The sequence below is a fragment of the Narcine bancroftii genome, chromosome 8, assembly GCF_036971445.1.
Source record: "Narcine bancroftii isolate sNarBan1 chromosome 8, sNarBan1.hap1, whole genome shotgun sequence".
NCBI classification, from domain to species: domain Eukaryota; kingdom Metazoa; phylum Chordata; class Chondrichthyes; order Torpediniformes; family Narcinidae; genus Narcine; species Narcine bancroftii.
In genome coordinates, this window is record NC_091476.1 from 102172640 (window position 1) to 102195340 (window position 22701).

General features: G+C 45.5%; 2 protein-coding genes across 2 annotated transcripts in view; one reads left to right on the forward strand and one right to left on the reverse strand.

Annotated features, from left to right (window-relative positions):
• The window catches only part of tecta (tectorin alpha), a 106149-nt gene that overhangs the window by 75549 nt on the left and 7899 nt on the right, over positions 1-22701 (forward strand). The window contains 10 exon segments of the mRNA XM_069894593.1: positions 581-993; positions 2335-2905; positions 4694-5283; positions 6330-6903; positions 10681-11279; positions 12607-13174; positions 16050-16249; positions 17736-18116; positions 20043-20326; positions 22078-22358. Coding sequence (XP_069750694.1) covers positions 581-993; positions 2335-2905; positions 4694-5283; positions 6330-6903; positions 10681-11279; positions 12607-13174; positions 16050-16249; positions 17736-18116; positions 20043-20326; positions 22078-22358 — 4461 coding nt within the window.
• LOC138741075 (rho guanine nucleotide exchange factor 12-like) overlaps positions 15363-22701 on the reverse strand; it is a 143800-nt gene continuing 136461 nt past the window's right edge. Inside the window, exon 42 of the mRNA XM_069894588.1 lies at positions 15363-15625. Coding sequence (XP_069750689.1) covers positions 15621-15625 — 5 coding nt within the window. The 3' untranslated portion in view covers positions 15363-15620. The remainder of the gene's footprint in view (positions 15626-22701) is intronic.

The window sequence follows — 22701 nt, forward strand, 5'->3', positions numbered from 1 at the left end:
GATGGCATGTGAGGGAGTATGAGTGCGTGTAATGGGGGCATGTGAGTGTGTACGAGTGTGTGTCAGGGGCCGTGTGAGGGTGTATGAGTGTGTGTATGGGGGCGTGTGAGGGTGTATGAGTGTGTCAGAGTGTGTACGAGTTTAAGACTGACGGCGTAACTGTGAGAGGACTCGATGGGCCGAATTACCTTTTTTGTGTCGTGACAAATGAACAAATGACAGGACAATGAGTGATGAGATCGTCAATCACCTCGAGCCCTTACATTTGTAACTGGAGTGGCACAATAGGTCCTTCGGCCCATCTGATCGGTGCCGGCCAAGTTGCCCTTCTGGGCTGCTCCGATTTGATTTGGAGGTGGTCCCGATCTCCTTTGTCCGCCGAGCGAGGTGCGCTGTTTGCGGCGAGCTTGTTCGGCCCTTCACTGAGCGAATGTCCCACACGTTGGCGCGTTTCTAGCTACCAGTGTGGAATCCCTGTGACTCGGAGCAATTTTTATCAGAGCCCATTCCGGTACCGTCTGGGCGACCTATCAACAGGGACTGAAGCGATCGGCTGTGACATGACTTGCCTCTTCTCCAGGTCAGTTTTTCCGTCGCGGGGATGTATTTTGGATGGATGATAAATGTCAAAGGAAGTGTCGTTGTCTGGATTTGGGGAACGCCATTCACTGCCAGAACCTATCGTGTGGGCACTTGGAGCAGTGCCACTCGGTGGACGGCGTCTACCGGTGTCTGCCCACCCAAACTGCCTCGTGCGTGGTGTTTGGAGACCCTCACTACCACACCTTCGATGGGTTCCTGTACCACTTCCAGGGAACGTGCTCCTACGTCCTCTCCAAGCCCTGCTGGGAGCTGGAGAATCTGCCCCATTTCAGTATCGAGTCCAAGAACGAGAACCGGGTTGGAACCGCGGTGTCGTGGCTGAGAAACATCAAGGTGAATGTTTACGCTCACAGCATCGTCATTCCGAGAGGGAAGTCGGGCCAAGTCCTGGTGAGTGAGTTTGTTCAAATCTCTGCAAAGCCGCGATGGAAATAGCGTGGCCGCCCAGGAAAGATGATGAAGTATTAATGTGGTAGAATAAGTAGCTTTCAACTTGAGGAGATTTTGTTTCACAAACTCGTGACCTGTCTTGGCCATAATCCAAAACTAAAGGTTGAAAACCTGAAATAAAGAAAGCTGATGGGAGTTTAACACTCTTTAATGCCTCATTCTGCAGCGTGACTTTGTCACAGGGCACCAACTCCCGAGATGAAAAGCGTGACTCGAGGCAGAAGAAACCAGAAAGGGTCTTAAACTCCATCAGCACCAGTCGATGGTTATGGTGGGGTATCCACAAGGTGGCCAGTTTACCAGGGGTGGGTGGGAGACAGAGCGACATTCGACAAAACTCAGAAAACAGGGATGGTGGGGAGGGGGGACACTGCTTTGCTGAAGGGAGATGATGTTTGATTTCTCTGAAGGTTGGTGCAGCAAACGCAATGAATGTTAGTTATCTGCACGCATTTTGGGGAAGGGACGAACTGCTCCTGGTGGTTAATTTGTACAAGGAGCCGCAGGTATTGATCAGGGAGAGTTGGCAAGGTTTGTGTGGGCGAGTCCTTCTCACTTGGAAGAAAGCTGTAGTATCGAATGTTTTGAGGAGGGCTGTGCGGTGGACAAATTGCACAGATTACTGGACACCTTGGACAAAGTCCTGCTTGGGAAACTGGTGCAAAAGACGATGCTCATGGGAATCTCGCGAAATTTGGCCAATTAAACCCCAAATGATCCTGGTGGCAGATGGAAGGGGGGTGGGGGGTGATGTCTCCGGGTTGCTTTTGCAATTGGCAGCCCGTGACTAGTAGATCGGCATCAGGGCCCTTGTTAATGTATGCCACGCACACACAGTCTGGGTTTCAAAGAACCAGGAGGGTTGAGCAGATGACGCTGCGTGACCCGCTGAGTTCCTCTGGCACATTTTGTTTTTGCATCTGCAGAGAAAACAAGCCCTTCCAGCCTGTGCCGAACCATTTCTTCTGCCTCGTCCCACTGACCTGCACCTTGTCCATTGCCCTCCGCACCCCTCGCATCCGCGAACCTGCTCAAATGTGTCTTGAATGTTAAAAATGAGCCCGCATTCGCCAGTTCGGCCGGCAGCTCCACACTCTTCAGTGGGAAGAAGTTCCCTTTAAACGTATCCCCTTCTCGCCCTTCACATTCTCTGTCTAAAGAATGGACTCCATCCCTAATTGGGGGCGTGGAGTGTTGCTGAGCTTACCTGCTTGGAAGAGGGGCTGGGGGGTCTGGGACAGTGCGAGGGGCGGCGGTGACCTTGTGTTCGCTGCGCCGCAGGTGGACGGCCGGCTCGCTACCTTGCCCGTGCATTTGGAGATGGGCGCGATTAAAGTGTATCAGAGCGGAGTTGCCACGGCGATGGAGACGGACTTCGGCTTGCTGCTCACGTTCGACGGGGAACACTACGCCTCGATCACGCTGCCCAGCTCCTACCTCAACAGCACGTGTGGCCTGTGCGGGAACTTCAACAACAACCCGGCCGACGACAACCTGCTTCCCGAAGGCAGCCCCTCGGACTCGCTGGCCGAGCTGGGCACCGCCTGGAGGGTGGCCGACTCAGACTGGTCCTGTCGGCACGACTGTGCGGGCAACTGCAGCGTGTGCGAGCCGCAGACAGAATCGCTCTACTCCACGGCCGATTACTGCGGCATCATGAACAAGACGGACGGCCCGTTCCGGGACTGTCGCGCCGTGGTCGATCCCGCCAGCTTCGTGGTCAGCTGTGTGTACGACCTGTGCGCCAACCGAGACAACATCACCACTCTCTGCCAGGCCATCCAGGCTTACGCGCTCAGCTGCCAGTCGGTCGGGATCACCATTGGACCCTGGCGGTCTCGCACATTCTGCGGTAAGAAGCATCTTCCCCAATATCTTCTACCCTCCCACCTGTATCTACCGATGACCTGTTCGCCTGTGCTCCTCTTCCTCCCCCCCCCCCCCCTTAATTCAGACGCCTGCACGTTTATACTGGTTACTTGACCAAGGATGCTGGTCCGATTGTTGGTGACCCTTTACCGTGGGTGTTGTGCGACCTGCTGAGTTTCTCCTGCACGTTTAGGTGTTGCACTCTGCCCACTATCTGTGTCTTTTAATCCCGTTTGAGTTCCCTCTGAACAATGGTCCTCTACAATGACTAGAACCCCTCATTTGTCAAGAACCCGTGGGTAAAGCACAAGCAGGCATAATAACAAATATCCATATAACAATTTACAGTACGGAACAGATTTACGTGAAACTCCACTAGTTCCACCTTCCCACTCCCTTGCCCATAACCCTCCAACCCCCTCACATCCATCTAACCTCCTCTTAAATGACAGAACTGGCCCTGCCGCAACTACCTCTTCCGGTAGATCATTCCACTCAGCCACCACTCTCTGAGTGAAGAAACATCCTCTTATATTACTCCTAAAGTTTTGCCCCCTTACCCTTAACTTATGACCCCTTGTTCCAATCTCCCCTACCCTCAGGGGAAAGAGCCTATTCATATCTACTCTATCTATTCCCTTCAAAATTTTAAATACCTTTATCAAATACCCTCCCAAACTTCTATGCTCCATTGAATAAAGTCCCAGTCTACTCAATCTTTCTCCGTATTTGAGATACTGCAATCCAGGAAACATTTTGTAAACCTTCTTTGCACCCTCTCAACCTTATTTCTATCCTTCCTATAATTTGGGGACCAGAATTGCACACAATATTTCAAACTTGGCCTCACCAATGCCTTAACATCTCAACATCAACCCCCATATAGAGCATATCAACTGCTCATCCCATTGTAGGGAAAATGTAGAAGCTTTGGAAGGGGTGCTGGGGGATTGCCCAGGATGTTGCTCTGGAGTAGAGGGTATGAGCTCTGGGGAAAGGCTGGACAAACTTGCAAGACTGGGGAGTGTCCTGATAGAAGTTCATCAAATTAATATAGGGTTCATAGGCAGAATCTTTTACTCAGGGTAAAGGTGTCAAACACTAGAGGTCACACATTTAAGGTGAGGAGCATGTTTTGTACAGAGGGTGGTAAGTACCTGGGAAGAGCTACTGGGACCAGTGGTGACAGCATGTTAGCATTTAAGAGGCTTCTAGGCAGACATGAACATTCAAAGAATAGTGGAGTTTAGACCGTGTCCAGATGACTGAGTTTTAATTTAAAAGCAAAAAACTATCCACTGGATGAACTCAGTGGGTCCAACAACGTGGAAGAAAAAAGTGTCAACGTTTCGGGTAGGAATTCTTAATTAAAACAAGAGTTTTAGTTTAATTTTCAAAACAAAGTTTTTCCCTGTCTCTTGGTAAACATAACAATACACAATTTAGTTCAATTCTGCAAAATGTAAGCGAGAGAAGGCCTCTGGTCAGTGTCCATGGGGAAAGGAAGAAAAGTGTGGCAGTTTGTAGAGCAGGGTGGGGAGGAATGTCCGTAACAATATCCTGGTGTACCTTCTCCACACCACTGCACTGCCATTATCATTTAATTGGGGGAGTGTATTGACTCATGGTGTAGGTATGCCTGTGATTGATGGAAGGTAGTTTGTAACTCTGCAGTGTCATGTGACTAATTGGTTTAACTTTGGACAGAGTTCCAGTGGGGAACAATGAGTTCAGGTGAAATGATGGTTCTCACTGTGCACCTCTCCTTTAGCCTTGCCTTGCCCGGAGTTGAGTCATTATGAGGTGTGCACCAGCAGTTGTCCAGCCACCTGCACTGACTTGATTTCACCATTGTACTGTACCAGACCTTGCATTGAGGGGTGTCAGTGTGATGAAGATTATGTGCTGAGTGGAAACAGCTGTGTCCCTCTGGAGAAGTGTGGCTGTGAGTTCCAGGGGCGATATTATTCCTTCCAAACCAAGTTCTGGGCAGCGGATGACTGCTCTGTGCGTTGTCTGTGTCAGGGCCATGGAGAAGTTCAGTGTATAAACGAGACTTGCTCGGAAGGGGAATTCTGCCTCGTGGAACATGGAGTTCTAGGATGTTTTCCCAAGCGAGCAGCGGTGTGCACTGTCTCACATAAAAATGGACTACACACTTTTGACGGAGCTTCCTTCGACTTCCGTGATGAGAACGCATATACATTGCTCAAAATTTGTGGATCCAACAATTACAATCTGTCTCATTTTGAAATCAAACTCGGAAGAAAGAAAATGGTTAATGGTTCTTGGATAAAATCACTGACTATAAAATTCCCTGAGTATGAAATAAAAATCGAAGGCAGCGACAATGTTATCAAGGTAAGAAATATTTTCCATAATCTGATACACTTCTTCCTCTCGCAATGTTGAATAATACCTCATAACTTCACAAAGGCACTAGTATACTCCACATAGTTAGGGTAAAATCATTTGAGAAAATGGCCAGATGTGGTTTAAATCCCCACATCACTTCTAACACTGATTTTAAGTTTAACCCTCAGCATATAATGCTGCTTATTTGTCTGCTTGCACACCTCCTGATTCTGAATAACCTTCTACACCATTTGATACAATCCTCTTTTCTCCCGTGATAACCGACGCCAGCTCTTGAGGCAATCAGTGATGTGACCCAAAGTATTCATTGCCAATTCCTTGGTGTAATTTACCATGTAACTACCACTCTCTGATCCATCCTCTTGATGTGCCTGACAATCATAAATGAATGTTATAAAATGTTCCAAAGGAATATGTGAGCCATACTGTTGTGTCAAAATGTGTGAATGTATGGTAGTGAAGGGCGTTGCAGAATGTTACATTGAGGAATAAGCCATAGATCAGAATGATACATTGAGATGGGATTGATTATTGCAGCAACTGTATCGGAGCTGACTATGTAATAGGAGACACAGTATGACCTGAATGCTTCAGTGAAGATGTAAAGTATGTAGTAGTGTTGCAGTAAGGGGAGTATCAGAGTATTACACTGTAATCTTTATCAGGATATATTACAGTGAGGAGACTATTAGAATGTCTAAGTCTAGAGTTATTTCAGAATGTCATATTAAGGTTTTTCCCCTTGTGCAATGAATCAAATAACTAAGATGAATAAAATTTAAAATTCTGTATTCTCCAATCAGTGAATAATTAAATTGAGGATTCAATCAGTGAGTAATTAAATTGAGGATTCAATCAGGGAGTGGGGATTATTGGAGTAAATGATGTATCAGAAATTGTACCCCGAGTTGTGTGGAAGTTTGAAGAGCATTCAGTGTGAGGTTGGATCCAAGATGTCCTTCTCAATCTGTATAGCAAGAATGCCTCCTGAATTTTCTACGCCTGGAGAGTAACTTGTTTTGTTCCACTAGGTGAATGCTTTTGCAATTTCTTTGCCCTTTCTACATTCATCTGGAAAAATGAAAATCTACAGGAATGAAAATGACACCATGGTGGATTTAGACAGCAGTTTCCAAATCCTGTATTCAAGTGAGAATCAAATAAATGTAACGCTCTCCACTGCTTACTACAATAACACCTGTGGGCTCTGTGGATACTTCAATGGGGATCCTACTGATGATTTTCGAAAAGCCAATGGAAAAGTGACAGAAAACGCAGCAGAATTTGTGGATAATTGGAAGACATTTGCTGATAATATGACATGTAATGGGCAGTGCGGGGAGCTTTACACTGTGTGCACAAATGAGGATTTAATTCTGTATCAAGGAATCTCTTTATGTGGGATAATCAATGATCCCAATAACAGTTCTTTCCTTAACTGCCATGAAGTCGTCAATCCATCACCCTTCTTCCGAAGTTGCCTCTATACCATGTGCTTGAATGGTGGGAACCTCTCCGCTCTTTGCAGCTCCCTGCAGGCTTATGCAGATGCTTGCACTGGTGCTGAGGTCTTGCTGGCTAAATGGAGAAGCAGCACCTTTTGCCGTAAGTTATTCAGAGGAAATTAATTCCATCCAGTACTCAGTTACTTTGCACTGTCTAGTGTTTGTAGTAGCTTTGTTTATAGTCTGTACCCAGGTCCAGATTGATAAGACTGTGATCTTTGGCTTAGCTTCGCGGACGAAGATTTATGGAGGGGTAATGTCCACGTCAGCTGCAGGCTCGTTTGTGGCTGACAAGTCCGATGCGGGACAGGCAGACAGGGTTGCAGCGGTTGCAGGGGAAAATTGGTGGGTTGGGGTTGGGTTTTTCCTCCTTTGTCTTTTGTCAGTGAGGTGGGCTCTGCGGTCTTCTTCAAAGGAGGTTGTTGCCTGCCGAACTGTGAGTATAACCAGTAAGGGTGGCACTAGACAATGCCATGCTGAATATGGCTAACATTGTATCATCTGATATGCAGAGTCTAGCCTTGTACCATTATATAGCCATGATGGTAGTGCTGTACAATGCCATGTCCTGTAACAGTAAAGCGTTACCATTCCATACCCATCACCAATAGTATCGCTGCATTCTATACCCTGTTTAGCATTTTATCCTGCACCCAGTCGTTTAGGCACCTGCCCACATTTTGTTTATACCTTGATGAAGGGCTCAATTCCAAAACATTGGTTATGTATCTTTATCTTTGCTACATAAAGTGCACTGTTTGATCTGTTGAGTTTCCCTAGCCCTTATAATTTTACTTCAATCACCGTGTCTGCAGACTTTCGTGTTTTATTCCAGTGCAAATAATACTGTTGTTAAACAAGAAATTTTGCAGATGCTCTGGTTGTAATTTGAAGCACACAAGTATCGGTCATAACCAACGTTTCAGCCCTATCCAATACACAGTATCTGCAGATGTGAATAGACCTTCACCTTCTGTCTGTGCAGATGACTGGTCCATATTTCATGGATCTATCTGCCATGGATACTTTAATTTTGTGTTAATTTGGTGGAATTATTATACTTTGATCTCTACAGTATATTGATTTAACTCATTCATAAATCTTAATTTAATATGCAAATCAGCCTCTGGTTACAGGCAGCACCCCCACCCCTCCCCCCCCCCCCCCCCCAGACAGTGTGAAGATGGTTTGACCATCAGCCCCTTTCTTTAGGCCAGGCATTCAGTGTGATAATGTGAGGACTAGATAGAGCTGGAGCCACCTCTACCCACTGACCCCCACCCCCCCCCCCCCCCATTTTCCCACCCTTCCCAAGGTTTTAAGTCGCTTGTGCCAGCAGAACCTCTCCCCAAGTCGATGTTATTGATTGATGCTGGTATTGTACCTGGTGCCTGAAGGGGTTAAACCAAAATTGATTCCTTTATTGTCATGTAAGAATGCAGACATGTAATATTATACAAAATTGCTTTCTTCCCGCTGTAAGGCACACGGATTCGTCGTTAGTGTTGCCCGGCGCACCTGACAGTAAGAGAAGAGAAAGCAAGAATCCCTACAGATTCGCTGATTGTCCATGAATTTGCCTCCAATGCACCTGCCGTGTCTGCATCCCCACAGACTCCTGTTCGATTCCACAGCAACCTGAGCTCCAGATCCAAACCTCCAATATGATCAGGAAGGCCAAGGTCCTTCTTGCTCCTCAGCACCCTCTTGAATCCCGGCTCTGATACTTGGTTCCCATGAGTCAGTCTCCAGCAGCCCACAGTCCGTGCGAGTCCACTGTCCACATTGCCTGCAGCCTATGTGGGGCCCTCAGCCACTGAGCCCCTCACTGGTCCACTGCTGCAGGGTTGTCTCCTCTGCTTCTCCTTCTCAACAGGCGATGTTCTTCCCATTTCTGGTGCCCTGCAGCATTAGGACTGGGCGGTTGAACCCTTTGGAGCAGTGCTGTGTCTCCACTCCTCGCTCTCCAGGGGCTGCACCAGAGGCAGCACTGTTGCAGCACCGCCGCCATTTTTAGTGTGTTCCATTATCACCAGCTGAGGTTCTGGACTCTGGTTACAAAGGGGAGGCACAGAATAGGATTGTGAAGGGAGAGTGGAAGGATGTTTGCACCATCTCCAGCCTCGAAATCAAAAGAGATTATGAGTCATGGATCAAATGGTTCAAAAGGATTTTGTCATTTTAGGTGAACTCAGTCCATTCAATTGACAGTCTATTTAGAATCTGTGTTCTCTCCTGCATTATGTCACATTCAAAGAGGGGGTATATGTCAATGTCATGCATGGAAGATGTTGGAGTTGCTTGCTGTTAAACAACTGGCAACATATTAGCTTTGAGGCATGTGGAGGGGTTTCAGATATGTTAAGGGTATGAAGATGTGAGGATAAGTGCTGATTGATAAAGAACATGGTGGGGGAGGGGGTGAGAGGGTTGAATAGTATGCTAAGCAGGATCTGAGTCAATGAGATTATCTCCCACTGTTCGAAACCTAGGGGAATATAAAACTCATTCTGCACAATCTTCTCTTCCCATCATTCAAGTGTTTGATGCTAGTGCAGCTTTCAGTAGACAAGGAGACTAAAACAGATGTAGTTCACCAAGTCAGGCTGGCACAGTTAGCACAACGCTATGACAGAGCCAGCGACGAGGGTTCGAATCCAGCACTGTCTGTAAGGAGTTTGTACGTTCTCCCAGTGTCTACATGGGTTTCCTTTGTGTGCTCCGGTTTCCTCGCCCCCTTCAAAAATGTATGGAGGTTGTGGGTTAATTGGGTGGCATGGGCTCATGGGCCAGGGGCGCCCTCACTGTGCTGCATGTCTTCATTTAATTGCAGGACTGGCTTGAAATCAAGTCCAACAAAGATGCCCCTGGTTGTTTGCTATAACCATGCGCTGTTTTGATACTTTTGGTGAATATTTTGCAGAAATTAACAGGATATGCGAAAATCTAGAAGGTTAGAGTTAGATTCTGAACTTGAAAGTTTGCCTGAAAATTCAATCTTTCCAAAAGCCAAGTAATCCTTTGACCTGCTCACACGTTCAGTATGACCTTGGCTGAGCATTCAACTCTATTTAAACACCATAAAAGATTTTTTTTAAACCTGTGGATCACTACCTTGAAATCTCCCAGTGAGTTTATGGCAGGAAATACGTTTCAGGACAAACCTTTCAGCCCATACCCGCTGGGATGTGTTTGGTGTCGACGCTGAGAAAATATTTGGATTGGGTCCAGCAATTACATACTAGTCCAGCTCAATGCTAAATCCTGGTCAGGATAGATTAGATTTGTCCTCTAATCTTATTTAACATAAAAGAGTACAGCACGGGAACAGACCCTTGGCCATTGAACATGATGTCCTAATTAAACAAAGTCTCTGCTGCTTGCATGTGATTCATGTTTCCCCACCCCATTCCTGCAGGTTCATGTGTGTAAATCTCAATCAATATTTGGTGTTTCATCAAGTAGTACATTTAGTACAAATAGGATATTTGAGATCCTTGTTCTTGTAGTGACGAAGAAATTCATTCTGGGGATAAGGGTTTGAATTGACTGTGGTCACGTGGAGGGGTGGGTGAGGGTTAATGATACATCTGAGCAAATTATCACCTTGCCCCCGACAATCTGTTCCTTTGTTGTAATGGAGGGGGAGCCACTGCATCTCGGCAGTTGGACACTGTCCCCCGGTTTGACAGGGAAAGAGCCAAGCTCCACCTGCCAATCAGCAGGGCTTCCCTTCCACTCTGGCCTGCAAAGCCAGTCTGAACCAATGGTAGAGGTGTCTCCATCTGTGAATCAGAGCGGGGCACACTGGGCAAGGTTTCTTTCTGCCAGATCTCCAGCCGATCCTCTTTAACCAGCAGTCTCTTGTGTTTGGCAGCTGTGCCGTGCCCCGACAACAGCCACTTCGCTGAGTGTGCCTCTGCTTGCCCAGTCACCTGCCAGTCCCTGAGGCAGGATGTCGACTGTGACCTGCCCTGTGTGGAAGGCTGTCAGTGTGACCTTGGGTTTGCCCTGAAGGATGGACACTGTATCTCCAAGGCCCAATGCGGCTGCCTCCACAAAGGATTCAAGGTCGGCACGAACCAGACCTTCTGGGCGGACAGCGAGTGCCAAGTACGCTGCTTCTGCAATGGTTCCGACAACACGGTGTACTGTGAGAGCAGCTCCTGCCGGATCGATCAGTTCTGCTCGGATGAGGGTGAGCTGTTCTACTGCCTGCCTCGCACAGAGGCAGTTTGTATTGTGTCCGGGTACAGCCACTACTACACCTTTGACACACTGGCTTACGAATTGCAGAGCACCTGTGGCCACATCATCAGTGCCGTGGACACCAACTCCCCTCACCTGCCATACTATCTGGTACAGGCCAAGAATGAAGATCGCAACACATCACTGGCCCTGTGGCTCCGGGAGGTGGATATTCAAGTGTACGGCTACAACATCAGTGTTTCCAAGAGCTACAAACACACGGTGATGGTGAGCAAGAGGGGAAAGGCCTGGCAATAAGTGCTTGAAGGTGGGGGGCCCTGGAGCAGTCTGAGGATTGGGGTCAGGGTTAAATGTGAGGGGGGAATTTGCGAGACTTTTTACAGAGAGTGCTTGATGCTGAATTCCATACAGCCACCAGCTCATCAATGGAGGGGAGGTGAAGTTGTGGAATTTTCCAGCACATTGAGCATTTTAAAATGCTATTTGAGATGTAGGTGTTGATCACAATTGTCTGTCCCTTGTCCTAAAAGTTCTTGGACCCCTCCTTGAATCTCCAGTCCTCCTGGAGAAGGTGCCCCCACTGTGTCATGGCGGAAGGACGGCGACATCATTCCAAGTCCGGATGGTGTGTGAACAGCAGAGAACCAGCATTCCCATGTAATGGGCAGGAAGACTAGGGAGAGCTGACATTAAACAGCCTTTCCACCCTTCAATCCTCAGTGAAGTCCAGCGAAGAAGGGGGAGCAGTGTAACAATGAGTTTGGCTGACAGGGGGAGATGGCTGGGGATTCTAAGCAGTTCCATCAGCATGGATCTGTTGGACAGAATGGCCGCTTCCTGCCCTTGCAGTGAAGTTGAGCAGCATCTGTGTGTGGGAGGGAAAAAGTATCAGGACTGGTTGGAGTGGTAGAGTAGCTGGTATAAAGAGGGGAGGGGTGAGGCAGGCAGCAGGTGATGGATGGACTGAGGAGAAACCCCTGACTAACACTAATCTGAACCTCCCAACCTGAACCCCCCCCCCCAACTAATCGTGATTTCAACCCCCAAATCCTACCTCATCACCAACCCCTCTCAAACCCTAACAACCCCCCCCCCAATTATCCCAAACCTGAATTCCCCAACAAACCAGAACCTCACCCCCATCCCAACCAACTCAAACCGGACACAGAGAACCTACTCCAAATACTAACCACCCCAACCCTGGGCTTGCCCTAAACACTCCACACCCCATCCTAATCAATACCCCACCCTAATCAATACTCAACCCCATCTAACCTGTCCACCACCACAAACACTAACTCACAGAATGGCATGATGGTGAGAGGAAGAGTGCTCCAGGGCAAGAGGGGATTGAATGGCCTTTGTGTTGCACAAGGATCGACAGGTGCCGAGGACCGTCAACGAGGAGATGAAACTATTTGAAACATTTGGTTGCTCAAACTTAACCCCAACCCGAACCTCCTACCCCACCCCCACTGACTAACCCTAATCTGAACCCTCCAACCAACCCCAACTTGAACCCCCAACTTTTCCTAAATAACTTTTGCATGAACTGAAATAGTCTCAGCACTTCAAGGATTTCTTCCCTCCCCAGGTCAACGAGGAGCGCCTCTACCTTCCCCTCAAACTGGGTGGGGGTCAGGTCAACCTCTACTCATTTGGCCTCTACTTGGTCCTGGAGACTGATTTTGGGCTCAAAGTGATGTACGACTGGGGCACTCTGCTGATGGTGACGGTGCCGCGGGCTTTTTCCAATGCCACCCGGGGTTTGTGTGGCCAGTTCAATGGCGATCCAGGAGATGACCTTCAGACCCCCCAGGGCCAGATGGCGGGCAGCCTGCTGGAGTTTGTGAGCAGCTGGGCTGTGGGGGGAACCTCCTTCTGCCAAGCGGGCTGCAGCCAGAGCTGCCCATCTTGCGATCGGGTGCTCAGCCTCCCCGTCCAAACCTTGCAGCTCTGTGCCCTGATCGTGTCCAAGGATAATCTCTTCAGCCGCTGCCATGGCAAGGTAAACCCCACCTTCTTCTACCACAACTGCATATTCGACTCGTGCATTGACCGTGGCAGCAGAGAGACAGCCTGCAATTGGCTGCAGAACTATGGGAGTGCCTGCCAGGCTCAGGGCGTGAAGATGCAAGGCTGGAGAAACATCAGTAGCTGCAGTAAGTGTCGGGGTAATTGGGAACCAATTCGACTGTTGCTGTAATAACAATGGCCAACCATTTCAATTCCACACCCGATTTCCACACTGACTTGTCTCTCCATGGCACTGCCAAACAGAACTACCCAAAAATTGGAGCATCAACACCTAATATTCCATCTGGTCACTTTCTAACCAGATGGCATTAACATCAACTTCTCCAGTTTCAGTGAACCACCTCTCTCTTTCCCTGTCACTCCATCTCCTTTCCTCCATCTCCTCTTCCCTTTCCAATCAGCTTCCTCTTCACTTCTCAGGTTTTTTTTTCCTCTTCTATGCTCCCACCCATATCCACCTATGACCTCTTACCTGTTGCCCTGTGCTCCCTCTCCTCCCTCCACATTTTTATTCAGACACCTGCCTGTTTTTTGTTCATAACTTGACAAAGGTCCCAGGCCCAAAATCTTGGTTTCCCTTTACTTCCTATAGATGCTGTGTGACTGAGGGCGATGATGGTCTCTGGCCTCCTCAAACTGCAGGAGGAACTGAGCAGGTTGAGCAGCATCTGTGGGGTGAGGAACTGCGGACTGTTCCATTTGAGAGCCTGGTTTGGGGCTGAGAGGGGAGGTCTGAATCAGGTGACAGGAAGAGGTGTGAAGGATGGTTAGGTGGGGTTGGAGACAAGCAAGTGATGAGTGGAAGCAAACAGTGAGAGGGAAAGGGACAGATGTAGAACAAAGATCGCAGGTGATGTAAGCAAGGTGATCTGGATGGGGGAGGATTTCAGGGGGGGTGAAATGTGGAGGTAATAGATGCATGGAAGCAGGAGGGAGGGGAAGAAATGCTTATTGTGGAGTTTCTGCTGTTTATTGTGTGTGCACACAAGTGAATGGTGGAGGGGCAACCTACATTTAAATTTAGATATATATTTTGGCCCACCAGTCCATGCTGCCCAAGTAACCAACACCCCTGGTTCATTTCAAATAGTGGGAGGAAACCAGAGCACCCAGGGAAAACAGAGGACACAGGGACAACATGCAAACTCCTACAGACAGCGCAGGATTCGAACCCCGATCGTTGGTGCTGTAAATGCGTTCGCTAACTGCTTCGCCAACTGTGCTGCCCCAATATTAAAGTTCCAACACCTGCCTGGCAAACTGTAATGTGTTAACACATTCTGCACTGTACCTTAAACCTCAACTCCTTGTAGAGATACAGAATGGTGCCATTTTTAAAAAAAAAACAGGAAATGCTGGAAAACTCAGCAGGTTAGGCAGCATCTGTGGTAAGTAAAATAAGTGGAAGTTCAGTTTGAGACCCTTCAATCAGATCAGAATGTTGTGAGTGACTATGGTGTTATCTGCAGCTGGTAAGCAGGCTATCATCCACTGGTCTTGGGACATTATAACTCCCTTAATGTATTTTATTGAGCTGGGAATACTTGGTGTGCTTTGAGTTGGGAGGTTACAGTAAGCAATTGTTGGATGCTGCTTTATTATTTCAATTGCATTGTACGGTGAGATAGAAATCGTCGGATCGAGAACACTGATTTACATTGGAAATGGAAGCCATTTGTGCCACTGTATGCTTTTGCATGCTTTATGGTGGGTACTTTATCTGATCAGGAGTGTACCAGGAGTCAGAACAGGAAGAGGAATTCTGTACAGTAGTAAAACACGAAAGCCTGCAGACACTGTAGTTGAAGTAAAAACACAACGCTGGAGAAACTCAACAGATCAGTGTGCTTTATCTTCTTTCTTTGGCTTGGCTTCGCGGACGAAGATTTATGGAGGGGGTAAATGTCCACGTCAGCTGCAGGCTCGTTTGTGGCTGACAAGTCCGATGCGGGACAGGCATATATAGCAAAGATAAAGATACATAACCCACATTTCCGACTTGAGTCCTTCATCAAGGTATGGAAGAAATACCAGGTCCAGACATCTGCTGACATTTTTCCCATACCTTGATGAAAGGCTCAAGCTTGAAACGTGGGTTATGTATCTTTATCTTTGCTATATAAAGCACACTGATCTGTTCAGTTTCTCCATCATTGTTTTTATATTCGGTACAGTTATTTTTAAAGTTATTAATGAATTGATGAGAATGTCTTGGTCTGTTGGAAAAACAATCAAGATAGGACAGAACTCAACCATTTTGGAGGGCAGCCAAGTTATTAGAACCAAATATTGTGCCAAAATTAAACTAAAACTCTCCGTCTTGCATGTCATAACCCTCTATTCTCTACGTAGTTAGAAGCCCCCTCACTCCTGCCAGTCCATTCTACACACCAACCATATTCTTACATTGTTGTTGGACAGTGGGATTCTCTCTGCTGCTGTTGAGTTTTATGGTGCCTGTTGGCATGGCGAGGTGAAGGTCAATGTGCATTTTTATTTTGTCAATTCACTTGCTGTTCCTGGATGATTGTGCAACGTGTTGGATGCATTGAATTCAGTTGGAATTGGAGATCATTCTGCGGAAGGAGAGTAAACTATTGATTAACATAATGGTTTGTTACTGTAATACTTTCTCTAAGATGCTTTTCAAGACAGTTGACTCTTTTGCCAAGTTAGATCCAAACAACGACATGCCTTAATTTTGTCATCTAATTCTAAACCTTTTAAGCAAAGAGTCCTGGTGGATTGAAATTATTTCTCCCTATATTTGGTCTTCATCGGTTTTACATACTGAATTAATAGGGGTGTGAAACTGTTAAAGCATTTACATAATATGCTGAATGCCATGGGTAATAAAGCTTCATGATTAATGTAAGCTAATTAAGTAAAATATTTTGCTGATTAACATCAAAGAAAATTCATGGAATGCAAAGGAAATGACAATAAGACTGTCAACATGTTCTTTGATAAAGGATTTCTGTTTGATCCTCTTTCACACAGTGATCACTTGTCCTGCAAATAGTCACTATGAAAGCTGTATGTCTGTCTGCCAGCCACGCTGTTCTACTTTCAAAACCCAGCAGGACTGCCAACATTACTGTGTGGAAGGATGCCAGTGCAACGATGGCTTTCTGCTCAATGGGCGATCGTGTATCCTGCCCCAGGACTGTGGCTGTGTTGCGGAGGACAAATACTATGAGGTGTGTTGGGAAGCCACGTTTGTCATCAGTGTTAAATGAATTGGTGGTCAGAGATAAAATTAGTGTTTTCTCTTAAGATGATCCAAAACAGGGAAGGGGTGTGCGTGACCTCAGCAGTAGAGTCAGTATGTTCCGAGGTGGTTGGAAAGCGTATCCTCACTCAGACTGTCACAAAAACATCAAGTTCAATGCTTTGCTTCATGCTGAGGTCAATTGATAATTTCAGAAGAGATTCATTTTTGGGGGGTAGGATACTTGGTTATGTATGTGAGGGAGGTAAATGTACATTCTCCAGTTGATGGTGGAACAGGATTAAAGTTAGAAATGTCCCCCTGCTCCATAACCTGGTTCATAGATTCATTGGGCCCTTCAATCCAACTTTCCCATGCTAGCCGCGATGCCTAGCTATGCTCATCCAATTTGCCGGTATCCCACCCAACCTTTCCAAATCTTCTAACATTATCATTGTACCTTTCCTCCACCACTTCCTCTGACAATTTGATCCATGTATCCTGTGTGGAAATCCAGCTCTTCACATCTCCTTAAAATCTTTCCCTTCTCACCATAAAACCTTTAGGTTTAGACCACCCCTCCAAACCTGTGGAAAAACCTACGACTATTCACCTTATCTATCTTCATAACACTGGACATCAATTTTTTTCAAAATATTTGCTTCCTGATTTTAAAAAATGGTGGTGAAGCTTAACTGGCTGTTCAATTGCATCCATAGTATTTACAGCAGGAAGATGAGATGTCTCACTGACCAGGTCCAACCTAATTCTCACAAAGTCCACTTCTTCAGTGTGTGGATAAATGCTGAACTTAGACAGTGAGCCACTGAGGAAATTGGTTAATAAGGATTGTCAAAGGAATTAATGTGGAATCCATGTGAAAGAAGAGGATAAGAAAAATGGGGATTAAAATGGACAACTTCAAGCTGAATACACAGATTTAAGGTTTGCTGTAGGTTGTATCCAAAAAAAGGGTGCAGGATAGGAAAATATTAAGGTGACTTTTTTGATTGGCAGCCCAAAATCCATAAAATGCACTCAAATGTGTTCAGGAAGCAAAATCTTTGTTGTCCAGTGTAATTTTAGACACCATCATAAGGTTAGTGATTAAAATGCCTAGACTCTCTGAGTTATCCTAGAGCTCTGTAGATGTTCAAGTCAAGTCCAGTGTACTGCCATCCCCTCCACAGACTCCATCCACATCTCTTCACTGCCTGGGAAAGGCAGCCAACACTTCCTCAGGAGTTTGCGGAGGAGCTAGTGGAGTTGTTCAAGTGAACCGGTATGGACTTGAAGAGCCGACATGGCCTGTTTCCGTGCTGTAAACGGTTATATGGTTATATGACCTCCCTTATAAGCAGCATCTACGTGGTCCTTTCTGTTCCTTCTATATTTGGATGCTGAAGCAGATACATGCCCTGTTTGTGCCTGCAGTTCAACTGAAGTTTCTCTTAAAATGTCTCTGCCTCTCTCAGCCAGGACAGTTCTTCTGGAACACAAACTGCTCCAAACACTGTCGATGCATGGGCCGCAATATGGTACAGTGTGACTCGCGTCAGTGCAAGAGCGAGGAATTGTGCTCACTTCGCAATGGGGTGAGAGGTTGCTACAGCAAGAAGGGTTCTCACTGCATCGCTGCTGGGGGAGGCGTGTTCCAGACGTTTGATGGTGCTTTTCTGCGGTTTCCTGCTGCCTGCTCATTTGTTCTCTCCACAATCTGTCACAAGCTTCCAGATATCTCTTTCCAACTAATCGTAAACTTTGACAAATGGAGTTTGCCCAACATGACGTTGATCTCCCCGGTTTACCTTTATATCAATGAGGAACAGATCCTCATCTCAGGGAATGATGTCCAGGTAAGCAAAGGTATCCTGAAATCTGCAATGAAGGGCCTTCAACATGACACGTTACTCTGTTTCATTTTCCACGGATATTGCCTGACCTGATGAGTTTCTTCCAGCAATTTGTTTTAATTTCAAGTTTCCAGGTTTTGCAGATTTTTAATTCCCTTCCACATTGCTTCACTCCAACAGTCATTTTTGATGTTTACTCTTCCTCCTTGCTCCCCTTCATACTCAATATTATCCTTTCTTTCCTGGTCACAATTTCTGATACAATTATTTCTCTCAGATAATTATCCTCAGTTTTGTTATTTATCTCATATTTCAATTTGTCACTTTTTTGTCTTAAAAGAATTTGCACTCACATGAATCTTCACTGCCACATTCAATCCTTCCCTTCTTTTAAATTCACCTGATGTGAGAACGAATGTTCTTCTACATTCACTTGTCTTTCATATTAATTCCATATCAATTTGTTTATCTTGAAAATTTTAAACCCTAAAATAAGCAATTACAATATTTCAAATTCATTCCACCTCAATTTCTTGGTCAATCTTTATTGACCAATTTCCTCAGTGGCTCACTGTCCAAATTCATAATTTGTCCACACACTAAGTCCACTAAAGCAGCAGACTTGGTCAGCGAGACATCACATCTTCCTGCTGTAAATACCATGGATGCAATTGGACAGTCAGTTAAGTTTTATCACCGTTTTCCCCTCCACCCCCACCAAGTCCAGGTGATCTAGCTGTCACTGCTCCAAAATTGTAGATGTCCATTAATGGAGAACCATGGCTTGACAGCACCAATCAGTTGTATGCAGGTCTGAGCACATTCATGCACAATTGCAAGAGAATGTCAAACTTCACCACACTTATGGAGATAAATGTTGGCAGGTCCTTTGGAGTTGCTGGCATCTTTGAGGAGTGATAGCACATTTGTTTCTCTACCTCTCTAACACTGTAGATTTATGTCCCTGTTACATAGCCTCATACATTAGTTCATGTGTCAAACTCATCCTTTCTCTTGTATTCATCATTCCTTTCAGCCATGGTTCGGTTTGATCATACAGTTGTCTACAAGTCAGGTGAGATTGAGCATCACTGTAGAGACTTGAACAGAAAATCTAGGTCTCTGACCTAGGGACGACCATGCAATCAGATTGGACAAGCCAACATCAGATTCCTTGGGCAGTAATTAACCCTTCAACAATATTATCAAAAATAACTCCTTGAGTACCATATTGCTGTTTGTACAATCTCGTTACTTCAAAAGTGACTGCCACATTTCAACAGTGGTATCCTTCAAAAGCATCTTATTTATTTTCTCACAATCTCCATTATCTATATCCTCGCCCAGTCATTCATTCTCATAGTTCTCATGTCTGCTCTCCTTGCAGTCTCTCACTATGTGATCAATTTTCATTGATGTAATTTATCAGCTAAAAATGTCTTCTATATTTTATTGATTCCCTGATGTCTCCTTCTGGTGTAACTACTGCATTGTGACCTGATGTGTTTCACAAATGGTTGTTTTGTTATCATTAAAAATATTTGAAGAAGTTTTTACCAAGCTGTTGATGGTGTCCTGGAAACAGGAATATGTAAACTGGTTTCTGATCCGTGTGTATCATTGGCAAGGCCAGCGGTTATTGACTATCCCTAATAGACCTGAAAAAAGCTTGGGTGAGACACTTTGAACCAGTTGTCAAACTGGGGACAGTACTCCAACAGTATATGTTCTTTGGGAATTCCAGGATTTAGATGCAGCAACCAAGAAACCACAGTGATGTATCCAATAAAGAAGAGGAGTGACTTCAAGGTGCTGGAGTTCTAATCTTGCTGCTATTGGCTTGGTGTAGTCTAGTTAAGTAATTGTATTTTAATGTGGAAAAAGTGCAAAGTGTCCCCATATTGTGACTAACCCTGTCCTGTCTGTCAGGTGAATGGAACTCCAGTCACGATTCCGGTTGTCACAGGGCTAACAAAGATCTCAACAGCTGAGGGATTCCTGATCATTGATACAATTCAGGGTATTCAGATCCAATACAATTGGTTTAATTTGCTGTCTATCAGGATGGGTGAGCGCCTGCAGAACAAGGTGTGTGGACTGTGTGGAAACTTTAATGGAAATCCCAATGACGATGACTTGAGTTCACGAGGAAAACCAGCACAAACCATCTTGGAGTTGGCAAAGAGCTGGAAAACCAATGGCATGCAGAACAGGTAACATAATTTTTGAGTCAAGGAGACATGGATACTTGGGGTCTGAATAGGGTTAGAACCATGATGCAAACTGGAGGAAAAGCACCATATTGCTCCTGGACAACATTAAACCTAACAGCACAAACATCAATTTTTCTAATTTTAGATAACCCCCACCTCTATCTCATTCCATTGTTCATCTCTTCTTCATCTACTTTCTAACTTCCTGCTTTCTATCCGATACTCAACACCTCTTGGGCCTTCCTCAGCCTCTTTCATATGTATTTGTAGCATCATCCCTCTTTTTACTTTAGTGTTGATAAAGGGACCCAGCCCAAAATGTTTTAACTGATCGTTTCCTCCCATGGATGCTACCTGATTTGTTAAGATCCTCCAGCTGCTCATTGCTTGGTCAGAGCTCCTGAAGTCTGACCCAGCCAGAATATCCAATGCCATATTGCATCAAGCAGCTAGGTCCCTTTGAGGTGACCAGGAGCTCAGACACTGAGGCAGGCAGGCCCTTTGAATATTCAACATGTTGATGGTCTCTTATTGATGGAGGATTCTGTGGCCTGGATTTTGTACTCCATCCTCACTTTGTAATGCCTTGCAATTACAAAGTTTTATTCTTTCACCAACACATTTACCCATATGGTTTACTGTAATTCCCGCTCCCAGCATAATTCCTAGTTGATTTATCAACATTTTCTTTAGACTGCCATGTCTTTCTTATAATGACTACTGTATACAATCGAATTTGTGGACTAAATTTTAGGGTAAAATTTAGGGGGTTGATTATTACATGCATGCTACTTTTGACTGCGGTAAGTAGCTGCATCGATCGAGACGTCGGGAGCTTGGATGGCTGGGTGATAAGTCTGCGTTCTGGGTGTCGGGAGCTCAGATGGTTGTGTGGCCATGACCTGGTGGTAAGCTTGCATTTGGGGCGTCGGGAGCTCCGGTGGGCAGGACCTGGAGTTGATTTTAACATGATATTGACTATTGCATGTATAAATCTAGAAATCCCAGTGTGCATTTTATTTAATCTCCTAACCTCCCCCCCCCCCCATCATTGCTTCTTCTCCCCCCATCCATAAAAGGGGTGAATGGTAAATGTCAAAGGACAAGGGGGGGGGGGGGTAAGGATATTGGGAAAGCCCTGAGGTAATGGAATAGATTAATTCCCCCACCTTAAAAAAGAATTAATAAAAAGGAATAAGGTAACACCCCATCACACTGAGGTAGGGAGTGTGAATAGAGAAGAGGTACCAAGTGCAGACTATGTGCTTTTCTTTTCCTTTCAGGTGTTTTGGTTCTTTTCTGGGTTTTGGTCGGGGTCATAGTTCCCATGATGACTGGTATTGAGAAACTTTTCAAGTGTGGCAATGGGCGGGGTGGATAAATACGGACTCTGTGTGTATACATTATAATATATATATATATATATATATATATATATATATATATATATATTATATATATGTATGTTGGAAAGATTGAACTGTTTGTTGAGTTCTGTAAGTCCATAAAAATCAAAAATTAAATTTTCATAAAATAAAGGATGATGATGTTTTAGGAAGTAATTGTAGCTTGGAGAACCATTCCCAGGGATTTCTTCTGAAATTTCTCATCTCTTTTCAAATGAAAGTCCCTGAGACTCAGGAACTTCTCCCATGTTGATTCACATTGTTTTTAGAAAATATTTGAGAGGTGGAGAGTTCAAGTTACCTACAAGTTGTCTTCTCTCTGTGGCTGTTGTGTTCCTCCCACAGCTGTAATGAAGAGCAGTACACTGCCTTGTCGCTCACCTGTGATAATCTGGACATTGTCCAGCTACAAAATGAGGGAAGTTGCCTGAAACTTACAGAAATGAAAGGTTTCTTCCAGCCATGCTATGGATTTGTCAACCCTGTGCCTTTTTACGAGTCTTGTGGATTGGATGCTTGTTACTGGGACAAGAGATCACAAATCTGCAGTTCACTAGCAGCATATGGAGAGGCGTGTCGCTCGCTGGGCATCCTGAGTACTGACTGGATTCGGCAGGAAAACTGCTGTAAGAAGAAGCTGGTAACATTGGAGGCTGGGTCAGGTTTCAGATCTTTAACTTTCACTGGGGCCAGGGGAATCCCTTTAACATTTCCTTCAGGTATGGGTTCAGGACTGCAATCTCTCGAAGTAGATGTTGGAATGCTATCACTTTCATGGGTTTGTATTTGGGACTCTTGTCATCCCCTAGTTATAGTTCAGGTTTTTGTCTCCCTCAGGGGTTTGTATTTAGACAATAGACAATAGGAGCTGGAATAGGCCCTTCAGCCTGTCGAGCCAGCACCACCATTTTACAGATCATGGCTGATCACTACCATCAGTACCCCTTTCCAGCCTTATCCCCATAACCC